Source organism: Furipterus horrens, unplaced genomic scaffold, assembly GCF_987537825.1.
Source record: "Furipterus horrens unplaced genomic scaffold, mFurHor1.1.pri manual_scaffold_8, whole genome shotgun sequence".
NCBI lineage: Eukaryota > Metazoa > Chordata > Mammalia > Chiroptera > Furipteridae > Furipterus > Furipterus horrens.
Window position 1 is genome coordinate 62,929,305 of NW_028327178.1, and position 20,583 is coordinate 62,949,887.

The window sequence follows — 20,583 nt, forward strand, 5'->3', positions numbered from 1 at the left end:
CCACTCTCGTTACCTATTTAGTTTGCCTTTGTTTTAATTATCTAGCTTCTGTTCTTGGTTCTTGTGATGTAGTTTTCATTTTAATGTTCATAGTTTTGATCCTCCTTCTTCTAAACCAGTCCCTTTAACATCTCATATAATAGTGGTTTGGATCAATGAACTCCTTCAGTTTTACTTTGTCCTGGAAGCACTTTCTCTGCCTTTCTATTCTGAATGACAGTTTTGCTAGATAGAGTATTTGTGGCTGTAGGTTTTTGATTTTCATTACTTTGAATATTTCTTGCCAGTCCCTTCTTGCCTGCAGGGTCTCCCTTGAGAAATCAGCTGATAGTTTAATTGGGACCCTTTTGTACATGATTCTTTTCTTCTCTCTTGCTGCTTTTAAGATTCTCTCTTTATCCTTAATTTTTGACAATCATAATATGTCTTGGAGTGGGTCATCTTGGGTCCAGTTTTTCTGGAACTCTCTGTGTTTCCTGGACCTGTAAGTCTATTTCCTTCTCCAAGTTCTGATTCATTATTTTTTCACATAATTTTCCAATTTATAGTTCTTCTTCTTCGCCCTCTGGCAATCCTACAATCCAAATGTTTGGTCTCTTATAGCTGTCCCAGAGGTTTCTTATCCTCTCCTCACTTTTCTTACTTTTTGTTTCCTCTTTCTGCATGGGTTGACTGTTTGTTCCTTCCTTATGTTCTAGTTTATTGATTTGATCTCTGGATTTTATTTCCACACCACTTATCTTGTATGTGTTTTTTTCCATTTCAGTATGAGTGGTTTTCGTTCTTTCCCTATCTTGTTCCAAATCTTTTGTTACTTCTGTAAACCACCTTACAACTATAGCTATGAACTGAGCCTCTGAAAGGTTTCCTATTTGTTCATCTGTCAGGTTCCTCATCTGCTGCCTAGTGAGCTTCATCACTGGGATTTCAATCATTGTCTGCTTCATTTTGACAGATTTGTGTTTTGCTTTGCTCCCTGGGCAAGCTGTAGGGGGCAGAGCCCTGTGTATTCATCACAACCCGGGGACTGGCAGTGGTTCACAACCTTTTTCAATGCTCTGTGGCGTTTTGTGTGGGGGCGGGGGTCCAAGATGGATTCCTGCCATTATTCTCCGCTGAGAAACTGAGAACCGTTTTGCCGCCCTCTGGGCGTCTCCGTCCGAGGCAATGGTGGGGTCTGCCTTTCCCAGCGTTGGGGTCGTGAGCTGCAGGGACTCGACTGCAGCCGGGATTGCTCCCCCTGCCACTATCCCTGCTGCTACTACAAACAGCGCCACACAACCTTTCTGTTCCGGTTCCGATTTCGCCCCTCCTACCTTTCTGATGAGCACTGCTGGTTTATAACTTCATACGTTGGGCTTCCATGTAGTTTTATTTTCTGGAATTTCTGGTTATCTTTTGTTTTGAGGTAGTTGTATTCCTTTCTAGTTGTAGAGGGAGACTGAACGTGTCAGTCTAAGCCTCCATCTAGGCCGGAAGTCCCTTTTCTATATATTCTTAACATCCCCCTATCTATTTTGTACCAACCAATTATGCTTCTTAGTCCCTGCACCATTTCCCCATTCCTCCCCCTCCTCTTTGCCCCCTCCCAGCTGATAACCCTCCAAATGATCCCCATACCTGTGATTCTGTTCCTATTCTGGTTTGCTGAGTTGGATTTTGTTTTGTATTTTTTAGATTCAGTTGTTGATAGTTGTGAGTTTGTTGTCATTTTAGTGTTCATAGTTTTGATCTTTTTCTTTAGTAAGTCCCTTTGACATTTCATATAATAATGGCTTGGTGATGATGAACTCCTTTAGCCTCACCTTGTCTGGAAAGAACTTTATCTGCCCTTCCATTCTAAATGATAGCTTTGATAGATAGAGTAATCTTGGTTGTAGGTTGCCTTTCATCACATTGAATAGTGCTTGCCAGTCCCTTCCTGCCTGCAAAAGGTCCTCTGAGAAATCAGCTGATCATTTTATAGGCAACCGCCTGCAGGCAACTCTTTGCCTCTCTCTTGCTGCCCCCAGGACTCTCTCTTTATCTTTCACCTTTGGCATCTCAATCCTGATGCGTCCTGGTGTGATCTCCTCTGGGTCCAGCTTGCCCGGGACCTTCCATGCTTCCCAGATGGATATGTCCATCTCCTTAGCAAAATTTGGGAAGTTTTCTTCATTTTTTTCAACTCTTGCTTCCTTAGTCTGCACTGGTTGACTGGTTTTTTTTCTTCCTTATGTTCCAAATCATTGATTTGAACCTTGGTTTCCTTCCCTTCACCATTGGTTTTGTGTAGATGTTCCTTCATTTCATTTATCACAGCCTTCACTTCTTCTCTTATGCATTTGCCATACTCAAGCATATCTGTCAAGCCCATAAGCATCTTTATCACCAGTGTTTTGAATTCTGCATCTGTTCAGTTGTGTATCTCCCCATCTGTTAGGTTGGCTATCTTCTCATCACTTAGTTCTCCCACAGGAACCTTGTTTCATTTCCCCTTTTGGGCCATACTTTTGTGTCTCCTCATTCTGACAGGCTCCTGTGTTTGTGTGCCTCTACATCCCAAGTAGAGCTGTCACTCCTGTTACATTGTAAGGGGCCGAGCCTTAGGGATTCATCAGTCAGGGCGACCTGTTTCACCACATTGTGACGCCGTATGTGGGGAAGAGGTCCGAGAAGAAACAATGCTGCCTGCCCAGCACTCGCCCTTTTTCCAGGTACCTCTCCCACTTTTGCACCGGACTGGCGCCTCTCTATCTGCTGCCCTGGCTGTCGTTCCAGAGTGGGTGGGTTTGCGGATGTTCTAGGACCGTGGGGGCCCGTTAAACAAGGGGACTCTGCTGAGACCGGCAGTTTCTGCCTCAACCCCAACCCCCACTCGTCTGCACAATCAGAAGCAATAAAGCTTGATTATCCCCAGTGCTGGTACTATGAGCTACATTGTCTGGTAAGGAGCTTGGAACGCTCCCCAGTTGTCCCTCCTGACTTTTTAAAACGTGTGCCTGCACTTTCTGCCTGGTTGCCACTGCCACCGCTGCTGCTGCCACCACACCACATCCTCTCCACCCCAGCTCTGCCCCTCCTACCTGTCTGGATGAATATTCCTTCTGTATATGATTGTTTGTTGGACTTCCATGCAGTTTGATTTTTAGAACTTCTGGTTGTCTCGAGTTTTGAGGTAGTTGTATTCCTTCTTAGTTGTGGAGGGAGATGCAGTGTGTCTGTCTATGCCTCCTTCTTGACCGGAAGTCTGTATTGTGTTTCTAGCATTTTTAAAAATAAAGTATTTTTAACTAAGGCATGTACATTTTTTTAGACATAATGGTACTGCATACTTAATAGACCACAGTATAGTGTAAATGTAACTTTCATATGCAGTGGAAAAAGAAATGTCATGAGTCACTTTATCGTGATATATGCTTTAATGCAGTGGTCTAGAACTGAACATGTAATATCTCTGAGGTATGCCTATATTTCAAATGCCCTCAATGATGGCAAATATATATTTGGAAAAGTAAATTTAATTCCCAGATGGGCTGGAATAAATTATACCATGTTTCTTTACAGAACAAGGTGGTTGCTGCAGTTTGGGCACTGCAAAATGATATGAGAACATAAGGAAATAAAACTGATTTTCCTTGTGTGAGTAATCCACACATAAATACAAAGAAAATGAAATATCTAAAAAAATATTTTTATTTACAGACTGTCCCAAGTTATAAAAACAAATAATTTACTTTTCTAATCCTATAACCAAATATATGTAATATTTAATGATGGTTAATTTGATTAAAATTCATAACCTAATCATAAGCCATCAATGAGAATTTAAGCATCTTCTTTGTATCTAGTGCATTCTGGAAAATGTGTATCTAGTACTTCAAATAATATATTGGCAATGCTTCTTGTATGGCAGAGTCATAAAGTAGACAAATTTCGTCCCCAAGAAACACCTACATGAGACTATCAAAACATCCTTATAAGGACTTACGACATTTACCAAAGACCAACAGTACACCAAGAGGTGTTTACTTATGAACCACTGCTGAATTTTGAGTAGGAATAGTGAGGGTCTCTGGTGTTCTTGTCCTTGGATGTTTAAATCTACCACCAGTTTGGCCCATGAAGTATTTCTACTAGGATAGGGCTAAGCATGGAAACTAGTTGCTTTATAGTGAAAGGGGCTGAACTGATTTAGAAGGGAGGATGAGAAATTTTGTTCCAAGATATGGGTGAAAAATGCTTGTAGTCTTCCAATTTAAGAATATACAACCTGGAGAGAAACAAGATGGCGGAAGAGTAAGTGAAAGCTACACTAACCTCCTCCCAGAACTAGTCTGGATTTAAAACTTAATTTTGGAGAAATCATCTGGAATAACGAACTGAACACTAGCTGGAGAGAAGTCTTATAACCACGGAGAGACAGAAAAGGCCACTACATCACAACAGGACTGGTAGGGAGTGCAGAGATGCGGAAGGACTGGCTGGGCTCCCACGGGTGGCAGCCGAAGGGACTGAGAAACAGCTCAGCAGCCAGAGGTCCCCCCTAATAAGGGCAGGGTCTAAACCCCAAGCTGAGCTTCCAAGACTACAGCAACAGAGTGAAAAGTAAAATAGTATCCAGCTGTGAAAAGTGAAAAGCCACAGGGTTTCTTGCTAGCTGGAGAGAAACAGCAGGAGGAAAAGAGCTCTAAAGCAGATCACATACGAAAATATTTTGGCCCCCACTTACCCAGGGCTCAAGCGGAGGGAAGGCAGAGAGGATTAGAGATGCTTGAGGAGAGTTTGGTGTGGTGGCTTTGAGGGGAGAAATGGGGAGGCGGCCAGCCGGGTCCCAGTGCTGACTCATCCCCAGTACTGCAGGCAGACCAGTCCCCCCTGCCTCCAAGTGGCGTCAGCCTGAGGGGAAGCAAAAGCCCCGCCTACAGGAGTTAAGCTGCCACACCCACGGTCCTTAAGCCTGATGGATAATCACAGATTGAATAGATTAACAACTAAAGAAGACAGAAAAAGGCAGTAGATCACTGGAAGTCTCCAACAGGCTGCCTAGACCCAGACTGGTACAGGATCTGACACCACCAGGGGCAGATCCAGGAAGTGCAGATCATTCTAAGAAGCACAAACAAACAATAGGAGTCACAAAAATGGGGAGACAGAGAAACAAACCCCCATTGAAAGGAAAGGTAGAATCCCCAGAAAGAGTGCTAAATGAAATAGAGGGGAGCAAACTATCAGATATGGAATTCAAAACATGGATTAGGGAGAAGCTGAATGAGCTCAGCAGAAACTACAAGAAACTCCAGAAAAACTACAAGGAATTTACAGAGAATTACACGAGCATGAGAAAGGACATAAAAACTATCAATAAGAACCAGGAGGAAATGAAGAATACGATCTCTGAATTGAAGAACACAGTAGAAGGAATTAAAATCAGGATCGAGGAAGCAGAAGATAGGATCAGCAAGCTGGAAGACAATGTAGACAAAAACTCCCAGACAGTGCAACAAAATGAAAAAAGACAACAAGACTGAAGAAGCTCTAAGACAGCTGCAGGACAACATGAAACGTAATAGTATCTGTATCATAGGAATTCCAGAAGGAGAAGAAGAGCAAGGGAATAGAAAACCTCTTTGAAAAACTAATGACAGAAAACTTCCCTAGCATTGAAAGACAAAGAGAGAATCCTAAAAGCAGCAAGAGAGAAACAACTAATAACATACAAGGGAGCTCCAATAAGGCTATCATCAGATTTCTCAGCAGAAACACTACAAGCCAGAAGGGAATGGTCAAAAAAATTCCAAGCACTGAAAAACAAAGGCCTACAACCTAGAATACTCTACCTAAGAAGAGTCTCATTCAAAATGGAAGGTGAAATGAGAAGTTTCCAAGACAAAAGAAGGCTAAAAGAATACATCTCCACCAAACCAGCATTGCAAGAGGTGCTAAAGGGTCTGCTTTAAGAAGATGAAGAAACAGAGAGAGACAGAGAGGAACACAAGTACAAAGGGGGAAAATGACAATGAATAAGTACTGAAAGAAAGAAGGAACTTCTACCATTTGCAACAATATGGATGGAAATAAAGAGAATTATGCCTAGCAAAATAAACCAGGCAATGAAAGAAAAATACCTTATGCTATCACCCATTACAGGAAACTAATGAACAACACAAACAAATGAGCAAAATTGAACCAGAGGTATGTAAACAAGGAATAAACTAACAGTAATAAAGGGGTAGATGGGAGGGAGAGAAGGGGGTAAGAAGGGAAAGGGTCTAGTCAAAGAACATGTATAAATGGCCCATGGACATGGACAACTGGGTGCGGACTGAATGTGGGAGAAGGGGGAGCAGGGTACAGGGAAGCAAGAGGGGAAAGAAGGTGGGACAACTGTAATGGAAAAACAAACAAACAAAAATTTTTAGTGGGGGAAAAAATGAAAATATAAAGAATGGAAATGCAAGTTCAGCGAATATTAGAAGGACAAGGATTTTCCTTCACACTGTATATTTTTCTCCCTATCTAATCCCTCCAGAGTTTGGCATTCTAAAGAAGTAAGTAATGACATAAGTTTCTTTGCATAAAACTAATAACAAAAGTTGTTAATAGAGGTTTTTTTTTTTACTAAGACTTTGACTGGAATGTCATGACTAAAGGAGACATACTTGGGCCCTGGTTGTTACATTTAATGCAACTGGACTGCACACTTCAGTCAAAGTACAAGAGACTGTAAGACAATTTAAAAAACAATATCCAACTATTTGTTTTCTATAAAAGATACACTTTAAATTTTGAAACAAAAATAAATTCAAAGCAAAAATATGGAAAAAGTTATCACACAAAATAGGACAGAAAAGAAGAAATAGTATTAGATACATTAAATAGATACATTTTATAATGGTCAATACTTTAGTAAGATAAAAAATTATAAATATACATGCACCTTCCAATGGAGCCCCAAAATACATAAAGCAATAAAATGACAATATTGATGAAAAGCCAGGCAGAATAACAAGAACAGAAGACATGAATAGCTTGATAAATCAACTTGACCTAATAAATGTTCAGAATGCACATTTTTTCACAAGTGCACATTACACAGTCCCAGAATACATTATTTATTAGACCTGATATTGTCTCGGTAAATTTAAAAGAATAATTATACAAATTATGTACTTTAACCACATGAAGTTAAATTAAGAATAAATTATAAGAAAAATGTGGGAAAACCCTGAATATCTGGACATTGAACAACACTTTTATAACTAAGTAGAAGAAGAAATCACAATCAATATTAAAAAACAGTTTGTTAAGAGAAAATGAAAGAAAAGAACATCAAAACTTACAAGATGCAGTTAAAACAGTATTTGAGAGAAAATTATAGCTTTAAACACACATTATGGAGAACAATATCGCAAATTAATAACTATGCTCCCAGCTAAAGAAGCTATATAAAAAGGATATCTATCCCAAAGTAGATGAAGAAAGAATAGCATAAAATCTGAGTGTAAATCAATAAAATAGAAAACCAAAACACCAGAGGAAAATCAATGGGACCAGCAATTGGCTATTTGAAAAATATCAACAAGATTTATAAACTTTAGCTACACTGACAAAAAAGGAGACAGAAAACCTCAAATTACCAAAATAAGATAAAAGGGAATACATACTAACTGAATATAATGTAAAAAAAAACTTAAATGGAATATTATGAACAACTTTATATCAACAAATTAGATAACTTTGATAAAATGGACAAATTCCTAGAATGACAAAAAATTACTTATACAAAACCAAGAAAAAATGAATGTTGAAGAATTTTTTTATCAATATACTTAAAATAATAAAGAAATTTAAGCAAATAAGTAATCAAAATCTTCCCAGATAGAAGTCCAAGCCTAGATGGCTTCATTGGTGACTACTAATAAATATTTAAAAAGAAATAATACTAATATCACACAGAATTGTTGAGAAAATGTAAAGAAAACACTTCCTAGCCTATTCTATATGGCCAGGATTACCCTGATAATAGAGTTAAAACACACACACACACACACACACACACACACACACACACACAAAAGAAAGCTATAGACTAATAACTTTCATGTATGTAGAAATAAAAGTTCTTTAAAAAGTATTAGCAAATTAAATCCAACAATATTTAAAGAGAAATATACTCTGTGACCATGGAGGATATAACCCCCAAATGCAAGAATGGTTTAATATTTGCAAATCAGTTAATTTAATAGATTGTGTTAATAGAATAAAAGACAAAACCTCATACATGATAATCTAAATAGATACAGAAAAAGCATTTAACAAAATTAAACACTACTTCTTAATCTTAAAAAATATTCAACAACAGGCGAGATGTGCCTAGCACACCTTCTTACAAAGAAACTTTTTTTTTCCCTAATATGGAACATTGAAAAATTAATCCCTGCCTTTTGTCATCTAGTAGTTATGGATTGAATGATGTCTTTTAACCCTTTTCGCCAAATCTGTTGCCCTCAGAACACAACAAGGACACCCGCCTGTTGAACCAAGCACGCCGTTGACCGGAGACAGCCAACTGACCTGGAGTCTGCGCGATCCTTCCCCATGTGGGAAGGCCACCCTCCCCTCCACACCCCCACTCATGTTGGGGTTTTCTGGACCCAAGGGTAGGTAGGACGACGACCATGTCCAGCTTGAAGCAGCTAGAGGAGCTTGAGACCTTCGCCCATTGTCCTTTACAAGATTACAAAGGGTCCTGGTATTTGAGAGGGGGGGGATAGTTAATTTTTACGAACCAGGGGTATGGACTTGGGGGGCATCGCTGGGGGAGGGGGGTGCTGGGGGGAGGGGAACAGGGGGGAGAAAATTGGAACTGTTGTAACAATATAATCAATAAAAAACATTAAAAAAAATATTCAACAAACTTCTGATAAATAAGAACTTCCTATAACTGATTAAGAACATCAGCAACACTATGCTTCAGCATGAAAGTCTGAATGCTTTATCCCTGAGATCTGGAGCAAGGCAAAAATGTTTCTTTCACCACTTCTCTTCAACATTGTATTAGAGGTTCCAGCCAGCGCAATGTGGCAAACAAATAAAAGCACCCCCTCAATTAACCCCTTTAATTTTCAGAAGGAATATTAAAAGTAATTTTCAAAAATCTCTTCAGTGTTCTCTGAATTATTTCTTTTCCCTCTGGGTCAGTTGTTTTATTTTTGGTGGTGGTGTTCTGTTTCATTCATGCATTTGGGTTTTCTTTTTTTTTAAGTATATTTTATTGATTATGTTATTAAAGAAGTTCCAATTTTTTCCCCTTTGCTCTCCTCTTCCTGGTACAACCCTTCCCTTCAGCAATCCCACTCCCCTTAGTTCATGTCCACAGGTCATGAATATAAGTTCTTTGGCTTCACCCTTTGCTATATGATTCTTAACTTCCCCCTGTCTATTTTGTACCAAACATTTATGCTTCTTAGTCCCTGCACTATTTCCCCATTTCTCCTCCTTCCCCCTCAGCTGATAACCCTCCAAATGATCTCCATATCTATGATTCTGTTCCTGTTCTGGTTTGCTTAGTTTGTTTTTGTTTTTTAGATTAAATTGTTGATAGTTGTGAGTTTGTTGTTATTTTGATGTTCATAGTGTTAATCTTCTTTTTCTTAAATAAGTCCCTTTAACATTTTGTATAATTATGTCTCAGTGATGATGAACTCCTTTAGCTTTACCTCGTCTGGGAAGCACTTTGTCTGCCCTTCCATTCTAAATGATAGTTTTGCTGGACAAAGCAGTCTTGGTTGTACGTCCTTGCTTTTCATCACATTCAGTACTTCTTGCCTACAAAGTTTCTTTTGAGATTTCAGCTAAAAATCTTATAGGCATCCCTTTTTAGGTAACTCTGCTGTCCTCTTGCTGCTTTTAAGATCCTCTCTTTATCTTTAACCTTTGGCATTTTAATTATGATGTGTCTTGGTGTGGTCCTTTTAGGGACTAGCTTCTTTGGGACTCTCTGTGCTTTCTGGACTTGTATGTCTATTTCCTTCACCAAATTTGAGAAGTTTTCCTTCATTATTTTTTCACATAAACTTTCAATTTCTTGTTCTGACTCCTCCTTCTGGCACCCCTACAATTCAGATGCTGGCATGTTTAAAATTGTCCCAAAGGTTCCTAAGCCTCTCCTCACTTTTTCAATTCTTGTTTCCTCATTCTGTACTGGTTGACTTTTTTTATTTCTTAGGTCCCAAATCATTTATTTGAAGCCTAGTTTCCTTCCCTCCACCATTGGTTTTGTGTAGATTTTCCTCCATTTCATTTAGCATAGCCTTCACTTCTTCCCTTACGCGTTTGCCATACTTAAGCATATCTGTCAAGTCTGTGAGCATCTTTACACACCAGTGTTTTGAACTCTGTATCTGTTAGATTGGCTATACCCTCATTTGTTGGGTTGTTTATCTCCTCGTCTCTTAGTTCTCCCACCGGAACCTAGATCCATCCCCCATTTTGAGCCTTAATCCTCTGTCTCCTCATTTTGTCAGGCTCCAGTGTTTGTTTGCCTCTCTGTCTTAGGTAGAGCTGTCGCACCTGTTACATTGTAAGGGACAGAGCCTTAAATATCCATCAGTACAAGGCAATCCATTTCACCAAGTTGTGGCGATGTGTGTGTGGGAGGAGTCTGAGAGAAAACAATGCTGCTTGCTCAACACTCGCTCCTTTTCTAGGCATTTCTCCCACTTCCGTATGGGACTGGTGCCTCTCTAGTTGTTGCTCTGACCATCGTTCCCAGAGTGGGTGGGTTTTCAGACATTCTAGGATTGTGGGGACCCTTTAACCAAGTGGACTCTACTGAGAGACTGGCAGTATCTGCCTCCGCCCCAACCCCCACTGCTTTGCACATTCAGAAGCAATGAGGCTTGATTTTCCTCGGCACTGGAACCATGAGCTATGTAGTCTTGTCTGGTGCTGGGAGTGCTCTCCAGGTGTCCCTTTTGACTTTTTTAAATGTTTGACTATGCTTTCTGCTGGCCCGCTGCTGCCTCCACCACACCGCACCCTCTCCACCTCGGTTCTGCCCCTCCTACCTGTCTGGATGAGTATTTCTTCTTTATATCTTTGTTTGTTGGACTTCCATGCAGCCTGATTTTCTGGAACTTCTTGTTACCTCTAGGTTTGACGTAGTTGTATTCCTTCTTGGTTGTGGAGGGAGATGCACTGTGTATATCTACGCCTCAATCTTGGCTGGAAGTCTGGGCTGTCTATTGAGTCCTTATATTTGTTCATATTTATGAATGAGGCATATGTAGTGCTACATTGCATTTGTGAAGTCCTATCCAACATATTTCAAGTTTTTAAATGGGAGGGAATACTCAAAGGTTTTGGGTAGCCATAGCAGAGGATTCACAGAAGTGAAGAAGTGTCTTCTAACTACCCAGCACTGTCTCCTCATGCTATTTTTGTAGGTTCAGAAATAGCAGCTCACTCTAGCACATTTTTTCTCATGTAGAAAGAACAGCATTAAGAGAAGAATCTGAAATCAGCCTGCCTCAGATTGAAGAGCTGCCAGCAAAGGCAACTGTGTGACCTTGGAATTTCCCAAACTTAAGTCTCCTCATGTGCAAAGTGGGACAGTAATAGTATCAGTCGCCTGTGTTGATGTGAGAGTCGGATGACAGAATGTGCATTAAGGGCCTAGAACAGAGTAGGTTCTCCATAAACAAGTTTTCCTTCTCTTTTCTTGTTTTGGTGAAAAGAAGGCTCAATCCTCTTGGGCATTATTTCTAAGTGATGGTTTCCATGTGTGCTAGGTCCCTAAAAGTTTTGCATTGTCACAAATAAATAGTAAGAACTTACCTTTCAACTTTTGATAAGCATCTCTAACAGCAGGAGGGCGGTTAGGTCTCTCAAGCCCTGAAATTGACCCATTTTATTTCATAACTTTAAACTCAAATTCTATACTTCATCGACCTGCTTTATTACTTGTGCCCACAATCACTCTGAGTTTATTTGTATAAAAAAAGAGAAGTAGTTTCTTGCTGTTGGTGTTCTTGTAAGCTGTAGTTTTAACTTCCAGCTGGGAACTGGATGACACAGTGGGCAAATACCAGGAAAGAGGCCCTAGAGCTGTGGGGTACCAGGACCAATTTATTATGCAGCCAGAGTGCCCTTAGGAGGGTGGCCTTTATGGTCGTATTGAATACAGGATATTGAGTGATGAAGAGCCACCTCTGCATTCCTGCGAATTCCTCAGTGGGCCCTGCGATCTCCCACCGCATGATACAATCCACAACTGACCCTTAACTGTAACTAACAGCTCACTGTCTTATAGTATAACAGGACGAAGCATAATTTCTGAGGCCTTTCCATAAATATTCTTGAAATTAGCTACAGAACCCAGTCATATTAATACTAAAATATAGAAGGCAAACTGAAAACTCTGTATGGTCTTCCAAAAATGTGTGTCAGGTGAACAAACCTCTCTGGATCAGGGAAGCCTCCATTATAAATGCCAGAGATAAACCTCTCCATGTAGAGTGATAAAGGGACAGATAAGGAACAGGTTGTCTAGTAAACAGGAACTCCAGCAACAAGGGCTTCTGCTCTTAACCTGGGCAATGGCTTTCTAAAAACCGTGGTTTTCAGGAAACATTATCAATTTGCTATAAACCAAGTGAAGCTATAGAATTACCCAAGAAGTTAAAGTCATTTTTGTTTTCATTTGTCTGAAGTAGCACTGCTTTCTGAGAAGAGCTCCAGATAAATATGTGCTGTGTGTTTTTGTTTCAGTCATAATATAACCATGAGTGTTGTCATTGTCCAATTATATTATCTTTAAAAAATTTATGCCAAGTGCTGGCAAGGATGTGGAGAAACAGGAACCTAGTGCGCTCTTGGTGGAAATGTAGACTGGTGCAGCCACTATGGAAAACAGTATGGAATTACCTCAAAAAACTAAAAATGGAACTACCTTTTGAACCAGTGATTCCACTGGTAGGATCATACATGAAGAATCCTGAAACCCCAATTCAAAAGAACTTATGCACCCCCCTATGTTCATAGCAGCGCTGTTACAATAGCCAAGTGCTGGAAACAGCCTAAGTGCCCATCTGTAGATGAGTGGATTAAAACTGTGGTACATTTACACGATGGAATACTATGCAGCAGAAAGAAAGAAGGAACTTCTGCCATTTGTGACAACATGGATGGAACTAGAGAATTATGCTTAGTGAGATAATCCAGGCAATGAAAGAAAAATACCATATGATATCACTTGATATAGGAGACTAATGAACAACACAAACAAATGAACAAAACTGAACAAGGAACAGAATACCAGTTATCATAGGGGAGGGGGTAGAGAGAGAAGGGGGATAAGTAGGGGAAGGGTCTACTCAAAGAACATTATAAATGACACATGGACATGCATAACAGGATGGGGAATGACTGTGGGAGAAGGGATGGGCTGGATGGGGGGGAGTAATTGGGGGGAAAATGGGACAACTGTAATTGAAAAACAATATAAATAAATAAATAAATAAAATTTATGCCAAATAGTCCAGATTTAGTCCTGTGGTAGACTGCTATTAGCATTAGCACTCAACTTGTTGCCATTTTCCTGTACTGTCACCCTAAATAGTCCTTCCCACACTGACTTTCAGCTTGGCCATTTGATTTCTTTTGACCAATATGACAATAACATATGTTACACAAGCAAAGACTTGAAAAGCCCTTGCACACTGGGACTCACTCTTCTTGCTGCTCTTGGAATCCCTACCACGGTTTCCATGTGATGAAGTGGCCTGCTAGGTGATGAGAAACATGTGGTCCAGTCACCTCTGTCACCCCAGCCAATGGTCAGACAACATTCTCAAGCAGGGCTGCCTGCATGAGCAGTAGCTAACGCAGATCAATGAGGAAACCCAAATGAGACCAGCAGAGCAACATCTGTTTGGTTGAAATCACACAAATTTTTGACTCTGAGAGTCATGAGATAAGTTGGTAGTTGTTGTTTTAAGCCACTGAGTTTTGGGTGATTTCTTATGCAGTAAATGTTATTTTTACCTGCCTCTTTATGGTTTCTTGTAATGGAAAAAGGAATAAACATTAGAGCAGTCACTGCATGTATATTGACACTTCTAACCAGTCATTAGTTTGGTTTTTTTTTCCATTTATAGGAATAGAATGAAGAGTGTCTTAGCTATCCCATAAGAATGTAGCTGTAAAAATACCTCTTTTTTTTTTTTTTTTACAGAATTTCTAAAGGAGTTTTACAAAACTCCTCAAGATGCAATGTAGGAGCCTCATCCCTCCTCTAGATGTTCTCAGATCAGACTGGGTAGTCTATCATCATAACTCCTGTGTTATGCTGAAATTTCATTTTTGCGTATCTACTTCCTAAATTTTATGCATGTAAACAGCATTTATACATTTGCTTCCACCAAGAACCTCAGACCTTGGAAGACAGTGGACACTTAATGGAGGCTTTTGGATAAAAGCCAAAACATTCTCCCTACTTTCTCAAAACTCTGGCATTGCCAGAACTTCCATTCTTTTCTTCTGCTTAACAGGTATAATCAGATGATGTGAATGTCTCCTTGCATAGCCTTTCCCACTGCAATAACTTCACTCTGCTCCCTGTCAGCTGGTTTTTAGCTCCATTCATCGTGGTTGCTGCATTACTTTTTATTTTTCCATTTCTGAATTTCTCTTTTGACTAAAACATCTCTCTTCAGCTGCTCCCAGTTCTCATTGTACCTCCATTTCTGACACATCTGGTCTCTTTGGCCAATCAATTTCTTATGATTTTAGTGACCTTGTACACAATCTTGTGTCCCATAGTTGCAGGGCTGATTCTATTCTAAAGCTCCTCCTTCTTGGTTTCTCTAGCCTCCCCAGAAAATCTAGCTCTTCTCTCCCTGACACTCATGTCCTGGGGGAATATCTTCTACCTTCAAGGCAGTGATTTACTGTACTTCCTCAGGCTTGGGCACCCACCTGCTAGTTGACAAAAGTATGGCTTTTGTTCAGACATGTACAGTGCACTCTTGCCCTCCCACTTGGGAGGCTGCATCAAAGGGGAAGGGATGAGCTGTATAACGGAGGCTGTTTTACATGTTACACCATATCAATATGTGTATTTCTGAGAATGTAATCAAAATACCTTTTCCTGCTCTTCAGTCTACTGAAAAAGTGACTCCTGTAATAATTCAATTCAACTTCCCTTTAAGTGATCGGTTCTACTACTTCTTCCAGTAGATTTTAGCTATACCAATGATCTCTTAGTAGAAACTTTGGAGTGCCAAATTAAGAAAACCATGCATGTGTGGCAGCAAAACTACTTCCCAAATTGTCACCTCACATGTATTTCTAGCCTTGTGTTGCCCTAGGACTCCATGTGCCCCTCTTTCACTTTGCTCACTTTTGCCAATGACCCCTCTTTCCTGTGGGTGAGATGTTAGCAGGAGTCCACAAGTGACCTCTTAGTGCAAACAACTTTTAAATCCACTTGTAACCCCATCCCAACAGCTATTACCTTAGATAATTTCTGATCATAATTATTCCCGAAGCCCTCACTGGGTATTTGTCATTTAGTCTCTCTTACTCTTCCTATCTTTAACAAATATTGAAGAGTTAAGGGGCACCAAGAGTGCGTCACTGTCTCTTCATTTTCTCATACTAGTTTTATGCCCTAATTTCTGCCAGGTACTTGTGAGTTCCCACCAAATTCCCACACCTCATTCCCAAAGGCCTATGACAAACACATCCTCTGACCTCCAGCTCCTGGAATTCCTCTTCCTCCTCCACATCATAGGACAGGGTGTGGATTTTGATGTCATCATCTGAGAGGTCAATGAATTTTCCATCAGAGTACTCCAGGCTCTCTTTGATGGGGGACCGATCCTCAATGAATGTGGTCTCACAGCAGTCAGCAGCCATGCTATCCCCCCAGGAGTGCAGCATACCCTCGGAGTAGAGGATGATGTTGGAATGGTAGTGGGATTCCACTGACTGCTGAAGGGTTCTGGGGTCCAGAAGCTGCTGGATTGGCTCATTCCTGCTGTTATCCAAGGTGGCCACTGCTGCACTGCCCACCACCCGACAGTTCTGGTACAGGGGTGCTGGGTAAAGAGACACCAGACCATCTCTGCTCTCAGCCATGAAGTTTCTGGTGTTAATTAAGCCATTCCGCTTGCCACCATCACTGATTTTACTGTGCACGAGCACACTCTTCTGTTCAATCAAGCCATCCATGCTGCTCTTCCTGCCCAAGTGGGCATCAGGCTGTGACTATAAGGCTGGACTTCAGGGTCACACTTGCCTCATGGGACCCATATCTCCTGCAGGAGAAGGAAACAGAGTGATGAGGCAAGAAAAAGCACACCTGAAAAAGAGCTAACCACCCAGGCCCTTATTATTTTAGGTGTACTAATCAGCCAATATGCACCGTTGTTAGGAGACTGAGATGATATTGCAACCCTACCTAATCTGCAAATTAAAAAAAATTATTTATTTTCAAAGAGAGAGGAGAAGGAAGGGAGAAAGAGATGGAGAGAAACATTGATGTGTGGTTGCCTCCCGCATGCCCCCAACTGGGGACCTGGCCCACAACCCAGGAATGTACCCTGACTGGGAATTGAATCAGTGACCCTTTGGTTCGCATACCAGGGCTCAATCCACTGAGCCACATTATCCAGGGCCCTAATCTTCCAATTAAAAAAAAGCTTTATCAGAGAAGCCAGCCAAAGTAAAGCAGAAATTGATTATTTGCATCTTTATAAAGTCTTTGCTTCCAAATGAAGGAGGCTCTGAAGTAATTGGAACCATTTCAGCTCTAGAGAAACCTAAGATGGCCAATAGAGATCCTGAAACTCACAGGTAAACCCAATCACATTAGCATTGAACCAGTCCATAGGGAAAATAAGGCTATAAAATCTGTAATACAGATGGATTCTTTCAGGATCATAGCTACTTATTCAAGAAAACAAACAAACAAATACCCAAAGAAGAAAGGGTCTATAATAATGTCCCACACAGATTTAAAAGATAAATGACGAGAAGACCCATACCATATATACCATTAGTATTGTATGTGGACAAAATTCCCAACTGAGGAACATGCACATTCTAGTAAATTCTAATGTAGGTATTAGAATTAGCTCAATACACATGCATGTTAGCCTTCCAGCATAGTACCAGAATCAGACTAGAAACGTCCTTGCCTTAATGATGCTTGACTTAGAGACACATCTATATATTAAGGATACAATTAAGAAATCCTGCAAGTTGTTTCTTCCTAGTCTGTTTTTTCCTGGGGTTTCAAATGTTGAGGTTGAGAGAGAGAGAGTTGTGGGGGGGGGTAGAGAGAGAGAGGGAGAGAGAGAGAGAGGGAAAGGAGCTTGTTGGGAATAAAGAATGAATTTTGTCAGGCTTTTCATCTTTGCAAGTTAACTATTATTTTTTTAAATATGTTTTATTGATTATACTGTTACAGTTGTCCCAATTTCCCTTCCCTCTGCTCCCCTCCACCCAGTAGCCCCTCTCCCTCCAGTTGTCCCCCCAATTTAGTCCATGTCCATTGGTTGTGCATATAATTTCTCTCAACCTCTTTCTGTCTACTCCATTCCCTCTTACTGTGCTTCTTTTTTTTTTTTAATTGTATTTACTTAGAAACATTCAAAATGTCAACAAAACAGCTGCAACTTTTTTTGCAATTACAGAGTGGTATTCAGTTAACAGAACAACAATTATTTTGTATAAGCTGCATCAGACAACTGAAGGTGAAAAAACTACCATCCCCATATATAACTGATTTGTGCTGTGCACCAACAAGAACCTGCTTTAAACTTCCATGCCAATTTACAACCCCCTTACTGTACCAGGCAAGGTTAGTGGCTATTGAAAATACCACCAGGACAGGACTATCTAAAGACACATTCGGTAGTGTGTTAACTATACAAAAAAAGACACTGTACAGTTTAAAAACAAATCTTATACAGCCTTACATTTCAACTTTTTTCCTTAAAAGGAGTGAGTTGTGTACAGGGGTGTTAAATGCTTTATAGACAAGAAAAAAAAACTGCGCTAGAACCAACTTATTCATCATCATCTTCTTCATCTTCATCTTCCTCCTCTTCCTCATCCTCCTCATCCTCTTCATCTTCCTCCTCTTCCTTCTTTTTCTTGCTTTTTTCAGTCTTGACAACTCCCTTTTTTGCAGCATCAGGCTTTCCTTTAGCTCGGTATGCAGCAATATCCTTTCCATATTTCTCCTTCAGCTTAGCAGCCTTCTTTTCATAAGGCTGCTTGTCATCTGCAGCAGTGTTATTCCACATCTCTCCCAGCTTCTTTGCAACATCACCAATGGATAAGCCAGGATGCTCTCCTTTGACTTTTGGGCGATACTCAGAACAAAACAAGAAAAAGGCCGAAGGAGGCCTCTTGGGTGCATTGGGATCCTTGAACTTCTTTTTTGTTTCCCCTTTAGGAGGAATATAAGTTTTCATTTCTCTTTCATAACGGGCCTTGTCCGCCTTTGCCATGTCTTCAAATTTTCCTTTCTCTTTAGCAGACATGGTCTTCCACCTCTCTGAACACTTCTTAGAAAACTCTGAGAAGTTGACTGAAACATCTGGGTGCTCCTTCTTGTGCTCCTCCCGGCAAGTTTGCACAAAGAAAACATATGATGATATTTTGCCTCTGGGCTTCTTAGGATCTCCTTTGCCCATGTTTGATTACTTTTCCTCAGCGAGCACAGAGTTGCCCAGTGCCCGTCCAGCTCACACTTGCCCCGGCGCTGTCTCTATGGAGCTCAATATACTCCTACTGTGCTTCTTAATTCCTGTACCATCTCTCTCCCTTACCCCTCCCTGCTGACCTCCCCCCAATATGTTCCTCATACCTATAGTTCTTTTCCCACTCTTGTTGCCTATTTAGTTTGCCTTTGTTTCAATTCCCTAGCTTCTGTTGTTGGTTCTTGTGATGCAGTTTTCATTTTAATGTTCATAACTTTGATCCTCCTTTTTCTAAACCAGGCCCTTTAACATCTCATATAATAGTGGTTTGGATCTAATGAACTCTTTCAGTTTTATTTTGTGCTGAAAGCACTTTCTCTGCCCTTCTATTCTGAATGACAATTTCACTGGATAGAGTATTCATGGCTGTAGGTTTTTGATTTTTATTACTTTGACTATTTATTGCCAGTCCTTTCTTGCCTGCAGGGTCTCCCTTGAGAAGTCAGCTGATAGTCTAATTGGGACCCCTTTGTACATGATTCTTTTCTTCTCTCTTGCTGCTTTTAAGATTCTCTCTTTATCCTTAATTTTTGACAATTTGATTATAATGTGTCTTGGAGTGGGTCACCCTGGGTCCAGTTTTTCTGGAATTCTCTGTGCTTCCTGAACCTGTAAGTCTATTTCCTTCCTCAAGTTTGGGAAATCCTGCTTTATTATATTTTCACTTAATTTTTCAATTTCTGGTTCTTCTTCTTCACCCTCTGGCAATCCTATAATTCATATGTTCGATCTATAGCTGTCCCAGAGGGTTCTGATCCAATTCTCACTTTCATTACTTTCTTTTTCTTCTTTCCACACTGGTTGACTGTTTGTTCCTTCTCTATATTCTGGTTTGTTGATTTGCTCCCTGGATTTTATTTCCTCACCACTTGTCTCATATGTGTTTTTGTTCTTTTCAGTATGAGTGGCTTTCAGTCCTTTTTCATCTTGTTCCAAATATTTTGTTAATTCTGTAAGCCACCTAAAACCTATAGCTCTGAATTGAGCCTCTGATAGGTTTTTTATTTGTTCATCTGTCAGATTCTTCATCTGTTGCCTGGTGAGCTGCGTCACCGGGATTTCTATAGTTGTCTGCCTCATTTTGACAGATTTGCATTTTGCTTTGCTTCTGGAGCAGGCTATAGGGGGCAGAGCCTGTGTACTCATCACAACCCGGTGACTGGCGGCAACCCACATCCTTTTTCGCTGCTCTGTGGTGCTTTGTCATCACTACCCGGTGACTGGCGGTGATCTGCAACCTATTTCGCGGTGCTGTCGCTCTTTGTGTGGGGGCAGGGGTCCAAGACGGATTCCTGCCATTATTCTCCGCTAGGAGACTGGGATCAATCCTCCCTCCTCTGGGCCTTATGGTCCGAGGCAATGCGGTGGCTGCTTTCCCCAGCGTTGGGGTCAGGAGCTGCTGGGGCTCGACTACAGCCAGGATTGCTCTCCTTGCCGCTGTCCCTGGTGCTACCGCAAACAGCACCGCCCACTTTCGCTCTTCCTACCTGTCCAACGAGCGCTGCTGGTTTATAACTTTATACGTTGGATTTCTGTGTAGTTTTATTTTCTGGAATTTCTAGTTATCTTTTGTTTTGAGGTAGTTGTATTCCTTTCTAGTTGTAGAGGGAGACCGAGCATGTTAGTCTAAACCTCCATCTTGGCCGGAAGTCTTCAGCAAGTTAACTATTATTTAGGAAAGTATTCTGTCTTGGGGATTTTGAGTGCTCTGGCTTTCTATGAGATTTAAACATTTTCTTACATTTTAACTATTTTATTTGGTGGTAGCTACAGGAATCTACTTCAGACTGACTAAAGGAAAAGAGAAAGAGAGGACTCCTTGGTG

General features: G+C 40.6%; 1 protein-coding gene and 1 pseudogene across 2 annotated transcripts in view; both read right to left on the minus strand.

The window, feature by feature from the left end:
- The window catches only part of SYNDIG1 (synapse differentiation inducing 1), a 199,091-nt gene that overhangs the window by 104,039 nt on the left and 74,469 nt on the right, over window positions 1–20,583 (minus strand). For both annotated transcript variants that reach the window (XM_090285167.1, XM_090285168.1), the window contains exon 2: window positions 15,739–16,304. In XM_090285167.1, coding sequence (XP_090141293.1) covers window positions 15,739–16,218 — 480 coding nt within the window. In that variant the 5' untranslated portion in view covers window positions 16,219–16,304. The remainder of the gene's footprint in view (window positions 1–15,738; window positions 16,305–20,583) is intronic.
- LOC150003048 (high mobility group protein B1 pseudogene) lies at window positions 17,983–18,692 on the minus strand (annotated as a pseudogene).